Source organism: Balearica regulorum, chromosome 18 (assembly GCF_011004875.1).
Source record: "Balearica regulorum gibbericeps isolate bBalReg1 chromosome 18, bBalReg1.pri, whole genome shotgun sequence".
In the NCBI taxonomy this organism is placed as follows: Eukaryota; Metazoa; Chordata; class Aves; order Gruiformes; family Gruidae; genus Balearica; species Balearica regulorum.
The window spans coordinates 1,212,375-1,225,135 of record NC_046201.1 but is presented as its reverse complement, the minus strand read 5'-3'; the positions used below and the strand labels follow the sequence as shown (position 1 = coordinate 1,225,135).

Here is a 12,761-nt window from a genome sequence, read left to right as displayed (position 1 = left end):
CCCGGCGTGCACGGCCCCCCAGCCCCCGAGACACAGAGCCCAGGTTTGCTTCCACAGGGGCTGCGCAGTCCTGTCCTGCTCCGGCGGGAGCCCAGCCCCGACAGCGAAGGAAGACGCGAGTCCTCCACGGAGGACAGGTCCAGGACAACTGCGTCCTCCGGACGTGGAGTCAAACCTCAGCAACGGCGAGACTGGTGTGAGCCAAGCCAGCGTCCCACCGGTGCAAGGGAACCCTTGGGACCCTCATTCGGCACAGAGCCAGATGGGGTGCGCTGGGCCAGCCCCAGCCCACCGCTCGGTCAGCCGTCCCCGGCACACCACGTGCCCGGGCACACGGGCCGTACGCCAGCTGAGTGTCCACACCGCCAGCCGATCAGGAACAACCTGGCCCAACAGTTCTTTGCTCTCGTGGCTGAAGCAATTCGTACTTTGCACCATGCTCAGTGTCTCAAAACCTTCTGCAAACATTAAAATCTGATCCCTTTTGGCCCTTGGCAAATACCAGCCCCCTTTGCCACAGGTCGGTGCAGGATCAGCGGCATGTTCCTGCCTCCCCCATGCCTCCCGCTCGGCTCCTCGAGAGCGCGGTGATGCACAAAGCATCCTGCAAAGCGAGGAGGTGACCAGACGGCATCCGCGGCCCCGCTCCTTCACTGGGAGGAAACCGCGTGCCGAGATTTCCGCAGCCGCCGAGCCGGCTGTAACTTTTATAGCCGCTTCGCAAGGTGCTGAGCAAAGCGGAGCAGCCCCCGGCACTCACACCGAGCAGGCAGCCGGCTACGGCAGTTACACACGTCCACGGTGGAGAGCTTCACGCATGAACAGGGAGGTCCAGGCAAGGGGTCACCACCACGAGACCGCCAGGAAATTGCTCTCCGGTCGGGCTGTGACAGCTCAATCATGGGAAGTGCACGAATTCCCACTGCAAGGAGGCAATGATGTAATGCCGTCGCCGACTGCTTTTTCAAGAGCATATCAATGCAAGGGTGGCTCGCTTATTATTTCCAAAGCCCACACCACCCCCTCTCCCTTTTGCCTCCCCATTTGGCCGGAGTGGAAACCCCGGCTGAGAAAGCCGGTGCAGGGCTGGCCGAGGGCTTTCTGGGCAGCACCGCTGAGCTCCCAGCCCTCCCGGAGAGCAGGGACCGGGGCTCTCAGAAATTACACAGACACCCCCAAACCCAGCACCGCATACACCCGGGCCCTGCACCAACAGGGCTCCGTCCCCACCGCGTTCCTGACGCAGGGAGGGAACCTGTTCCCAGCAGCTGGGGAGGTGCACGGCGCATCTCCTGCGACAGACACACGCATCATTTTGTTCGGACTTTCTCCTCCACCCCCTTGGTCGTTACCGCAGCACGAGCACGGGGTGTTTCAGCCTTTCCCACCCCACGCGGCATCCCCTCCCCGCTGCAAGCTGCTCCGCGTCCCAGCCTGGGTGAGGGGACAGTGCCGTCCCCCCCGCGCCCACCACGCAGCGCGCTCCCCTGCCACGGCCAGTTTGCCGTGCCTTTGCCAGTGGTGCGGCGTGGCCGGTCAGCGCCAAGAGCGGCTCAAGGTGAGCGCGGTGCTGCAGCCGTCGCGGCGCAGGAAGGCGGCTGGATGCCTGCCCGGCGCTGGGCTGTGCGGAGGCACGAGAGCTTCCTCTGGAGCCTTTCACCAGGCTGAGACAGCCCAGTCGGCTCCGAAGAATCAGCTCCGGGCTTCCCACGGCCTCCACCGTCGCTGGGAACCCACGCGGGGCAGCAGCAGGATTTGAACTAAATCCCCTAAATAGTAGCTGCAGCGCTGTGTGAATTCACAGATAGCATCTCCAACACCCTGATACCGCCACGCCACGAGCTGCTTCACCACTGCAAAAAAAAGCTACAGACCCTGTCAGCCATTAACAGACATTTCACCCTGAAACCGCTCAGACTAACCCAGCCCGGCAGCAGTGAAGAAGTTAAACTGCGACTAAGAGATACAGCAGTAGTTGGAAAGCCAAAACAGTTCAAACCCCGGCTCAGAAGAGGATCCGTGGCGTTGCGCTGACGGTAGATACCGCGAGGCATTACCCGAGCTCGGCGGCAGGGTGGGGACCACGGCACGCCCCAGCCCGGGCAGTGGCACAGCAGCCCACACCACGGGCGTTTTGCATCACCTACCAGTGGTATTTGCAAGGTAAACGCGGTAATTACCGCTGCGCGGCAGGGCAGAGAGCAGGGCAGGAGCTTGGGTCATGGTGGAAGTTGTGTATGGAGCACGAGCATCGCTCCAGCCTTGCTGCCAAAGCGCACATCCTATAGGTGAAGAAACCCAAGGGTAAGCGTCTCACCTAAACCCTGAGGCAAAAAGAAAGATGCAGAAGGGCAGGAGTGCGGTGCAAGGGTTTCACCTGCCCGTGCGGGGCTCGCACACCTTTCTGCAGAGCTGCAGAGCACAAACAGGCGAGGAGGAGTTGCTATTTACGGCTGGCTGACTCACAGTATCGTTCTGGGAGAACTATAGGGGCTATTGTGGGCCCTTCCCTACCACACCCAGCCAGGAACAGGCAAACAGGTTGTTCCACATCCCTCCCGTTGCACCGCAAGCCCGGTGCAGGAGCCAGCGGCCGCTCCAGAAGGCAGAGCCGTAGGAACCCATCTCACAACGTTTTGCTTTTGAGTTTTCAGAGCCTAAGGATCCCCCCCGCCCCCGAGCCAGATACAAGCCACTTTTAACAAAAATAGCAAACAACACATCGGCCAAGGAGCCAAACTGCTCCGAGCCAGGACACGTTGATGCTTGTGCAGGGCTGGAGCAGCCCAGCCCGTCCCACAAGGGCGGCGGGAGCATCAGCGATGCTTTGACAAGCAAACAGCACCGCATCCTCAGCGGCACTGCTCCTCGCTCCTGTTAGACCGAGGATGCGGCACTGCCAGCATCGCTCGCCATGAAGATCACTTGCTCTGGAAACTCAGATCTCAAAGATCACGAACGGATGAAACAAGGAGTTCAGGGGCTCAGCTCTTCTGCCTTTTGACATCGCACTGGGCTTCTCCCCATTGCTTTTTGGTAAGGGAGACCCGAAAGGCGACAGCGCCGTCAAGGGAAGTAACCAAGCTGGCAGAAAAGGAATATTAGCTCATTAACGAGAAAAAACAACAGACAGTAACAGGGCAAACTGTTGGAGCTCCTGAACCTTAAGAGGAAAAAACCATAATCTGCTTTTCAATGGCTGGCTAAATGCTGTTAGCGGAATCCTTTGATGCCAAGCAAGCACCCGGACCCAGGGCAGGGATGTGCCCACGCCAGCAGATCCCTGGGCAGGCGGAGATGCGAAAGCACCGGGTGCCTGGGGGAGAAGGGGCCGGGAGGTCCCTGCGCCAGGCGCTGCTCCCACAGGCACCCGCTCTGCTCCTCGTGGGCTTTGCTGAGCAAAGGTGTCTGCTGGGCAGGAGAGCTCCACCGGTTTGGGGTTTTTCTCTGGGAGGGAGCAGGGTGGAGATCATCAAACCTTTATTGCTTCAGGGTGAAACCCTGCCACCCCCGACTCGGCAGAGCAGGGCGCTCAGCCCAGCGGTTACCAGTTCCCCTTCCAGCACTGCATGCCGCCTGGTTTCACACCGTCCGTTTGCCACCAACCGCAGCACTGAGCGCCGCGACCGGCGGCGAGCGTGGGTGGGTGTCAGCGCTGCGTCCCCGCTGCTGCGCAGCCGCCTGCCCTGGTCCTGCAAACACAGACTGCAGTAACCCTGCTCACACCTCCCTGCCGAAGAGCTGAAGGAGCCAGATTTCAGGCTACTGAAAACTTCCGCAATCTTTTTCCTCCTCCCTCGTGTTAATACATCCTGATCCAAGCTCACAGGCACAGCACACGCCACAGACAAGCCCTAAAGCCACGGAGAGAGGCACTTCACAGCCCAACGCCCCGTCCAGACAAGGCGGCTGACTTGCTCAGCTCTGACATTCAATAGCAAGAGAACTTGGGGGGAGATCCGTGCACGTGCAGCGGGAAGGATACGAGTGTGGGAAACAATCGTTTCTCCACGCTGATTCACCTATTCCTCTTCAGAAAGGTTTCACTTATCGCAGCCCCAAAGGATGGTGCTGGGTTTGTTGATGTTATATTAGCGACTCATCAGCATTATAATGATCAGCTCCGTTTGCAGCCTCTGCTTCAACCCAGCTTGGCAAGGCTTAAGACATTTTTTATTTATCTATTGAGAGACGAGGTAAAGAGAAAAGCAAAAGCTTCCCAAGGCACCCTGACTCAGGCAAGTTCAACGACACGTTTCCAGTAATCGGCTCCCTCAGGCTGAGCAGTTGCCATCGACACTTTTGCCGTGGACAGATTAGAGACCTGGGTGACCTGCGATGCCCTGCGCTTCCCAACAGCCCCCTGTCCAGATGTGCACAGATGACGTATCTGTATCACGGCGCACAGACCAGCCAGTCCTGTACCACCCCGCTGCTCTGGCAGCAGTGGCATTGGTGACACGGGATTAATTAGCACAGGAGGACACGACTGCACAGACCTCGCTGCACCCACACGAACCGATCCGTCCTGCACCCCAGCAAGGACCTGGGGCACAAGCTGTGTCCCTTCCCGAAGTCTGCCAAGCTCCCAGCATTGCCGGACAGCAGAAACCGGCCCACGGACACACACGGCCCCTCCGTCCCTCCCCAGAGCACGGAGCATCCCTGCAGGGGCCCATCCCAGGCTCAGTGCCCGGGCACGCAGCAGGTCGGCATCCCTGGAAGATGTCACCACTGAAGGTGAAACCCAAGCGTTACACGCAGCTGCTGCACGTTCGAAACTCCAGCCAGGCAACATGCTCCGCGCAGATGCTCATGTAACAGCCCTCCACCGTCACTTACCCAAACACAGGGTGGTGAGAACAAGCCTACTGCTATGGCCGTCTGCTCTGCATCAGACGTTGGAAGGCAGTGAAGAGGCAAGGCAGGCAGCAGCAGGGTCCCTTTCTGAGGCAGGCGGCAGTTTTTAAGAGGTCTGTCTCGTGTTTCTGCACCCTTAGCAAGCCCATTCCTACAGGTTCCTTCCCTCAGGGAAGGATACAACTTGGAGGCCGAGTCCTCAATTTTTGCAACAATTTCTCTGGCAAATTAGGCCTTTTGACAGAACCACAGGTGGAAATGCAGGTCCAGAGCACCCATTCTTCCACCAGTGCAAAGTTGGTACCCACAAGCCATCAAGTGCATCATCAAGTCCAATTTTAAAAGGATGGAGCAACAAGATTCCCACTGCTCTCCCACCCAGGAGCTCATCTCCACAGGCAGAGGAACCAAGTCACCCATCAGGCCAATATCTCCTGGAGTGCAGGTTCGGTTTTTCCAGGCACTGCTCTGGCAGGTCCCCAGCAGACATCGGGCACCATGACCACCACCAGCTCCGGTGGTCCCCGGTCACACACTGAACACCGTGACAACCTTTGACATTCACGGGATCTATATCTGCATCTCTGCTGCTGCAGGAAGCGTCCACCCAAAACAACTGCAAATCCAATTAACAGATTAATCCCTCTCCCCAGAGGACTCAGCGCAGCACAGAGCCACCGCCAAGAGCCGGGCCAGACCGAGGAGCTGCAGCAAAGAGTCTGAACTTGCCTGCGCAGCCGTGGGCGTCCCACCAGACCAGGCTGCTCCTCACCAGGGGCTGCTACACGTTGGCCGTCCCACCGGGGCGCAGGCTGGTGGCACCCCAGCTCTACGGCAGCATCATGGACAGGACCAGGCTCTGCGCCCAGCTCCGACCGCAGACCCCTTCTTGGTGCACAGCATGCGTGATGGAGACGGCTCTACCCTGCATCCCTCCGTGATGCTCATCACTGTTTTAAAAGCTGTACGTAGATGGTTTAAAACTCTTGAAGCCCAGCATCCTCCACTGACACCAAAGAGCTCTGCAGAAAACTGGACCACGAAGGTGCCACCAGTCCTGATTTTATTGTACAAGTTGCATATCAGAAGCGAGCCATTACCTACTAGAGGCTCATTTCAGCTCATCAATGGCTGACTAATTACTGCATGTCTTGCCCTTTCAGAGCACCATGCTTCGGTCAGAGCAGCCTTCACTAATTCAAGAGAACCTTTGGGAAAACCAGCTGCTAAGCAGAGCCCACCTCCAGCCCTGATGGCGTTTCCCACAGGTGCTGTTCAGCCCCAGCATCCCGGTGCAAACTGCCTCCGGCTCCACTCACCAGGCACATGCTTCCCTGGAGGAGAAAACCCCTTCCCGTGACTTTGCCGTGGCCTAGTTTAAGGGGAACAAAAGAAACAACATTTTGAGTAGCATCCAAGGGACCCTAAGCAGGAGCCGGACAAGGGCCAGAGTCACCCAGGCACTCGCACGCATGAGACTGGAGCTCCTGGGAAGTGTCTGCAAACCGTTCCTGGATCAAGCCTGGAGCAAACCTTCACTGATCAGACCCACAGCGTTCATGCTCTTCACAGCAGCTTCTCAGCTTCCGCAAAGCCCCTGCAGCAGCCACCCGAGATGCAAAGAGGCATAAGGAGCCTCTTGAAGAGGAACTGCGGGCATCGGTCTAATCCTCCACGTGCCGGAAAGCAGAGCGGGGAGGGGAGAAGGTTTCCTGCCATCCCTCCTGGAAACGCCACCGCAAGCCGATTCTCGCTGCCCCCACTGCCCCAATTCAGCCCCCCTGGCTGGGTTTGCCTCCCAGAGAGGTCCCGTACTGGGGGGGCTTCTCCCCCACTTCCCCCACAGCACCGGGAGCAAGGAGCAAGCGCAGCTCCTCACAAGGCACAGGAGGATTTTCCCAGGTTGTGGAAAGCATAAAACTGCTAAACTGACAGGGAACTGCCCAGAGCAAACTGTCTCAGGGCAAACCTGCTGCGCGGGGACAATTGAGAGCTACACGCTGTACCTGCTCGGAGCATCACTTCAGTTAAAAACCCAAGAAAACCAACCTGAAACATCCCAAACCTCGGCAGCGGGGTTCAGACAGAGGTACGCCCCCGCCAGACACTCAAACCCAAAAACTCAAGCCACAGAGCCGATTACAGCTCAAGTACTTTATTATCGCTAGGTTTTCCATCACCACCCAGGATTATCCTGTCTACACACAGTTGCTAAAATCTGATGGAGAATTTACAAAAATGCGAGGTGCTAAGCAGCTGGTGAGCAGAACTCTAAGCTTGGAGGCAGCGCTAAACGTTCTCAGCAAGACAAACACGCAGCATCACTACCTTCATAGGAACGTGGTTTTAAAAAAAGCCAGCGCCAAGCAGAACAAGCCACCTCGGCTCGCTGCACCGGCCCGTCGCACGGCTGCACAGCCAGGGACCGGCCGCAAACAGACAGTTCTGCAGCACCCAACTTAAAGAGCAAGAGTTGGGAGAGAGTACAGGAAAACACGGCCGGTTTTGAGCACCGAAGAGCCCCAGCAGCTCTCCTGGCACAGGGCAGCTCTGAGCCTTCACCCAGCTTCCCGGGGTGCTGCAAACCCACCCGGAGCACCCAGTCCCTAGCTGTGCTGTGTCACCCAGAGGTGCAGAGCCCCCCCAGCCCAGGCAGCATCGCTGCAGAGCAGGCAGGAGAGCTAGGGAAAAGACGTGGCTGCCTTAACCCCGTTTTAGACACTGGATCTGCAGTATTTATGTTCTTTTGGCACCTCCTATCCCAGACATCAGAAAAGCATCCACATTGGGAAAAGGGTTAAGGAGGGAAACACAAATCTCAGATTCTTTTCCATGAAGGCTGGAAGCAGATGCGAGCTGCAGCCCCAAGCAGAGCATCTCGAGTCCTGCCTGACGTCTTGGAGCAGCTTTCCCCGTCCTGTTGCTCAAGGAGGAAACCACCCGCACGGGGAGGGAGCGCCGGTGTACGACATCAGTGCAAGTGGCAATTACGAACATCCCCATTCACTGCAGCCTCTAGTAAGGCATGAAGTAACGCAGACCCCAGCACTCGCTTCCGGCACTATCAGCAATCACAGCACAAGGACTGATAAGGTAAAGGTGCTCCCAGGAAGAGCTTGTACCTTTGGCGGGCGCAGCCCCGATCTAAAACATTTTTCAGCCTGTTTATACATCCTGCTAGGACAGGGTTGTGTCCCCGGCTGTTATCAGCTCCAGTAAACTGCAGCCAGAAATTTTATCTTAACTTTCTTCTGCACAGAGCAGCTGCCACAATAAATATCAGCAAGATCAACAAAGCAAGAGGTCTGAGGAGCAGCTGCTCGTCACGGCTCTGGGCTGAGCAGGAGCCACCAGGATCCTCCCTCGGTTGGGCTCACACCAAGAGCAAAAGGCGCAGTAATTTGGAAACACTTTAAACCAACCCAAAATACTCAAGCCACACGCTGAGTGCACGTTGGGAGACTGCGGGAGGGCACTAAGGACACCCGCTGTCACACCGCGCATCCGTAGGCGAGGAAGCAGGACCACCAGAAGACACCAAAGCCGGGTTTTAAGGGTGAGCAAAGCCTGGAGCAGCTCTGAAGGGCAGGCGGTCCCCAGGCTCCTGCCCCCGCACGGCTGAGCTGCCCCGATAAGGCTTTCCCAAGCTTTCACCGTCCAGGAGGACAGAGCTGCTGCATCTTTCACCCCAAAAAGGCAGAAGAGGAAGCCCTTGGACAGTAAGGTCTGCACAGCCCTCACAATCTCAGTCGCTGCATGCATCGCACATGAGGCTCTTTTGTTTTATTTATTAAACAGAAACAGATTGCTATAGGCAGCCTTAATCCAAGTGATAAAATCGGTTTCCATAGACACTTACTGCTTCCCCATCAAAATTCAGACGCAGCCAGCGAGCCGCGCACGGCCGAGCTGGAGCAGCCCGTGGCTGGGGGCGAGCGGTGTCTGACACCGAACACAACGCGGCAAAGCCGAAGCCTGGCCCCCCCCCCCCCGAGGGGCTGTTCACCGATTGCTTCATTGGCCTTTAGAGTCATTTCAGCTCAACCTCTTCCGTGTTAATTGACTGCCGCAGTGATGAATGCCGTTTGCCATCTCCTAGCACAGCAACCTGGTGAGCCCGACCTGCAGGAGGGACTGGGAGGAGGAGGAGGAATTCACCCGGGACGGCAAAGGCAGCAAGTCCAAAACCCATCGCAGCCTCCCGAGAGGCTGCGGCATCCCTGGGGGGAGCTGGGAGAAGAGCCGCCCCGAACCCCATCTGCACAGCGAAACAGCAGCGAGGGGGAACAGGAGCCACGTCCGAGTGATGGGAAGACTGGAAAGGCAGCTCCCACATGACTTAGAGGGGAATAAACGTAAGAAGGGGAAAGGAGCATCACAGCCGTGATGTCTGCTGCGACCCTGACGGGCTGAGCACGGACAAGGCACCAGCTGCGTTGCACTGGGAAGCTGCAGACAACGCGCAGAGGATCTTGCAACAGCTCTGCCGCGCTCAGGGCACCAACACAGCCCCCACCACACGCAGCCCGAGCGCTGGGTGACTCCTACCAGGAGAAACACTGCTTCAGTACGGCCGACCTGCCCGCTCCCTCTCCCCTGCGCCATCCCCTTCTCCGGAGCACTACGCCGGGCAGCGCCGCCGCAGCTCCCGGGCAGCAGCTGGTGCTTTTCTCTCCTTTGCAAAGCAAGACAAAACCACCGAATCTGCTCTCTGCAAACGCTTCCTCTTTGCAGGAGCCACGAGCTGACAGTGCCCCAAAATCCTGAGCCTAAGAATAGCAGGTTGGGTTTTTTCCCTAAGCTACATTACCAGTAAATAGAGCCACTTTTACCATTCACGAGGCAGGATCAGTTCTGCATCGAGCTTGTTTGCCCCACCAACAGCAAAAATCTGGTTTCATTCCTGTGCTCGGAGCCAGCTCCGGACTGTGACTCCATTTAGCAGTAAATTGGTGACTTACCCAATTCTTTAGATCCTTGGCTTTCACTGGCCAACTCTCCCATCTTAACCAGAGCGTCAAAGTATCCTTTTGCTGCGTACGTCATACCTAAAAGCATAAAAAAATTGAGGTTATGTTCTCTTTAATGACTATTATAACTTCTACGGCACTGAATAGATGTTAGACACTAAACCAGACATTACTTCAAAGGGTTTAACCCCACAGGGAGGGACTAGACAAACAGAAGAAAAATGAGTGAAGAAAAGAAAACTCGAGCAGCAAGATTACAGGGCTATTTAGGAGGAAAAAAGGTACGTGCAAGACCTAGGTGGTTTTCATTCCAATGTAACCAACAGCCTGCTTAATGCTGCTCAGAAAAATCACTGTGGAATAATTGAATATCACAGACTTTCATTATAGTTCAGTCTTGTTTGTTGACATTCCAGCTACACACTCCACTTTAATCAGATAAGCAGGGGGTTTCCTCTAATCACAAGAACATGTTGTACAGCTTTAGCTCAACATCATCAAATTATGTGCTGAAGCCTCTTCCAGCATGATTTACTGATTAGGACACTTCCTTCAGATGCCTCCACAAGCATGGGGAGCCAGAGTAAAGGATGACCCAAGACAATTTTTAAAATTACAGGAAGATCTTGGGCTTCAAAGCCTATTCACAGCAGGGATGGGAGAAAAATAGAAATCAAGCAATCATACTGGTTATCCACCAAACGTGCCAAAAGCTGGGATAAACCAGCATGTAATAAACAGGCTCCACCACGCAGGTGATTAAAAGCTGCATTATCAGTATAACATTTTAGAAGAATAAATAAAAAATGCGGTTCCAAGCATAACCTCTTCTCCCTGCTGCCTGCACCTGGCTGGAGACCCAGCAGGGAAACAGCAGGCAGAAGCACACCCAAATCATGAACCCCTGCTTCGTTAGCATCATTAGGAAGAGCTGGGCTGGTAAGGGTGTATTAAGTGCCCTGTCCCTGGGGGATCAGAGTCCACAGCCCCTGTGCAGTGGACCGGCATGGACAGGCGCTTCCCATGTTACAGCCAGTTGACCCATTAAAACCTAATTAAAAACAGTGCTGAGAACTGGCAAGAAAGCAGCGTGCAGGGAGCGCCTGCACCTGAGAAAGGCAGGAGGTCTGCATCTTGAACGATCCTTCACCGAAACATCCAGGAACCCCACTCGCCTTGCGGGAAATAAAACTTGCTCTGGGCACAAAGCAGGGCGGCACAGATCCTTCCCAAAGGTCGTATTTCAGACACCTTCGTTTAAGAACACCAGATACCAAAATATTTTTTTTTCCCCACTGGCTTAAGATTATGACAGCCTCTTCCCTTAGAGGCATTTTCACTGAACCAATTCAAAAATAAAATCCAGGCGACATGTGCCGCAGAGCCCTCCCTGAAAGCAGGAGCCTGCCTTAAACCTCCTCCAAACCCGGCCGAGAACGGCCCAGGCAGTCGGCAAAGTTGGTGGAAGTCAAAATATTCCATTTTTTGTTTTCAACAATTCGTATTTTACTTTTGATCGTTTAAATCTACACCTCCCCAACCTTTCCCAATAGGACCCTCTATTCCCAAATGAGAGCTGCCACCAATATTTTTAGGGTTTTTTCCTTCTCTTCCAACGCATTCTCCTGGGCAATTTGAAGATTTCAATAACACACCTTTAAGCAGAACTTAAAATCTTAACTCTAAATATTCCAAAGTAGCAATTAAAGACCAGCTGGTTGGAGATGTATTTGTTATCCAGTTGCCACCCCACATTTTAACACTCAAATCCTTTCCACACACGTGCCTTGCACGTCGTAACGATGTGTGCTTTGCATCGAGGTCCAAGAACCACCTCCCCAGTTTCCTCCCCTTGCTCTCCCAGGGAAAAAGAGCATCCCACGCTGGTTTTCCAGCCTTCCTCCCTTCCGAGGCCACGCTGTCCGGCCAGACCCAGGGACCCCTCACCAGCCTCGCAGCCCCCCGCGTTCCAGCGATAAATGCATCAGCCACGCAGTTTCACTTACTTGCTAAGGCCTTTTCATAGGTCTTCCCCATAGAAATGAAATTCCTGAGGCTGGGATTGAACTGCTCCATGATCGTCTAGAGGGAAGAGAAGAACATCACCAGGGGTTAGTGGAGATGACTGGGGGCCGGACAGAGCAGGTCTGCACTCCCCGGGGCACCCACACGCGGAACTCCACGTTCATCAACACGATGACAGAACGAAAAATCCTCCCACCCCGCTCTCAGCAACTCAACCCAAGCTTCCAACGCCAGCGAGAGGATGCTGGTTTTACGACAAGAACCCGTAAGTATACCCATGTCTTGCAAATAATGCTCAAAAGCGAGGGCTCTCTTGGCCTGGAAGGGCAAATATTCGTCTCATTCTGGGGAAGTCAAAAGTACGCAGAAAGTAACCCAACGCCAAACCAAACACTACGATAAGAGCTGTTGAACGTAGCCAGGACGTCAGCTGAATGCAACAACCCGTGCTGCCGCTTCAAGCCGTGCCTCCTCCAGCCCTTCGCGAGAGCCGCTTGGAGACACCTTCACCTCTCACCAAGGACAACCGCTCCGGAAGGCTCTTCCCCACGCCAGCTCCAGCACATGCCGCTGGCACTGCCCTGACACCAGGCGAGAGCAGAGCCCAGACACAACGGGGGGAAGATGCCCCAGGCATCCTCCCTTCACCCCACAGCTTTATCCAGGAAGACCAAGCTCGGTGTTTGGACACCACAAGGTCACTATCAAGGTGGCTCCACAGTGCCCCAGCACGAGATGCTTTGGGCAGGTGCTTCACCCTAAGAGATAAGTGAATGCCCCAAACCAGAAAGTTATCAGATATGGCAAATGTAACCACAATAATAACCGTCAGTAGCTGTTTGAGACAGCAGGAAGCGGCCTTCAGACAAACACAAAGTTGACCTGAGTTCTGGGAGATGATGGCTG

At 55.5% G+C, this 12,761-nt stretch overlaps 1 protein-coding gene across 7 annotated transcripts in view; it reads right to left on the bottom strand.

Moving 5' to 3' along the window:
• BAIAP2 (BAR/IMD domain containing adaptor protein 2) overlaps positions 1-12,761 on the bottom strand; it is a 47,536-nt gene that overhangs the window by 25,999 nt on the left and 8,776 nt on the right. For all 7 annotated transcript variants that reach the window (XM_075770348.1, XM_075770347.1, XM_075770344.1 and 4 more), the window contains exons 2-3: positions 11,837-11,912; positions 9,822-9,908 (exon numbers count right to left, since the gene is read on the bottom strand). In XM_075770348.1, the coding sequence (XP_075626463.1) occupies positions 9,822-9,908; positions 11,837-11,912 (163 nt within the window). The remainder of the gene's footprint in view (positions 1-9,821; positions 9,909-11,836; positions 11,913-12,761) is intronic.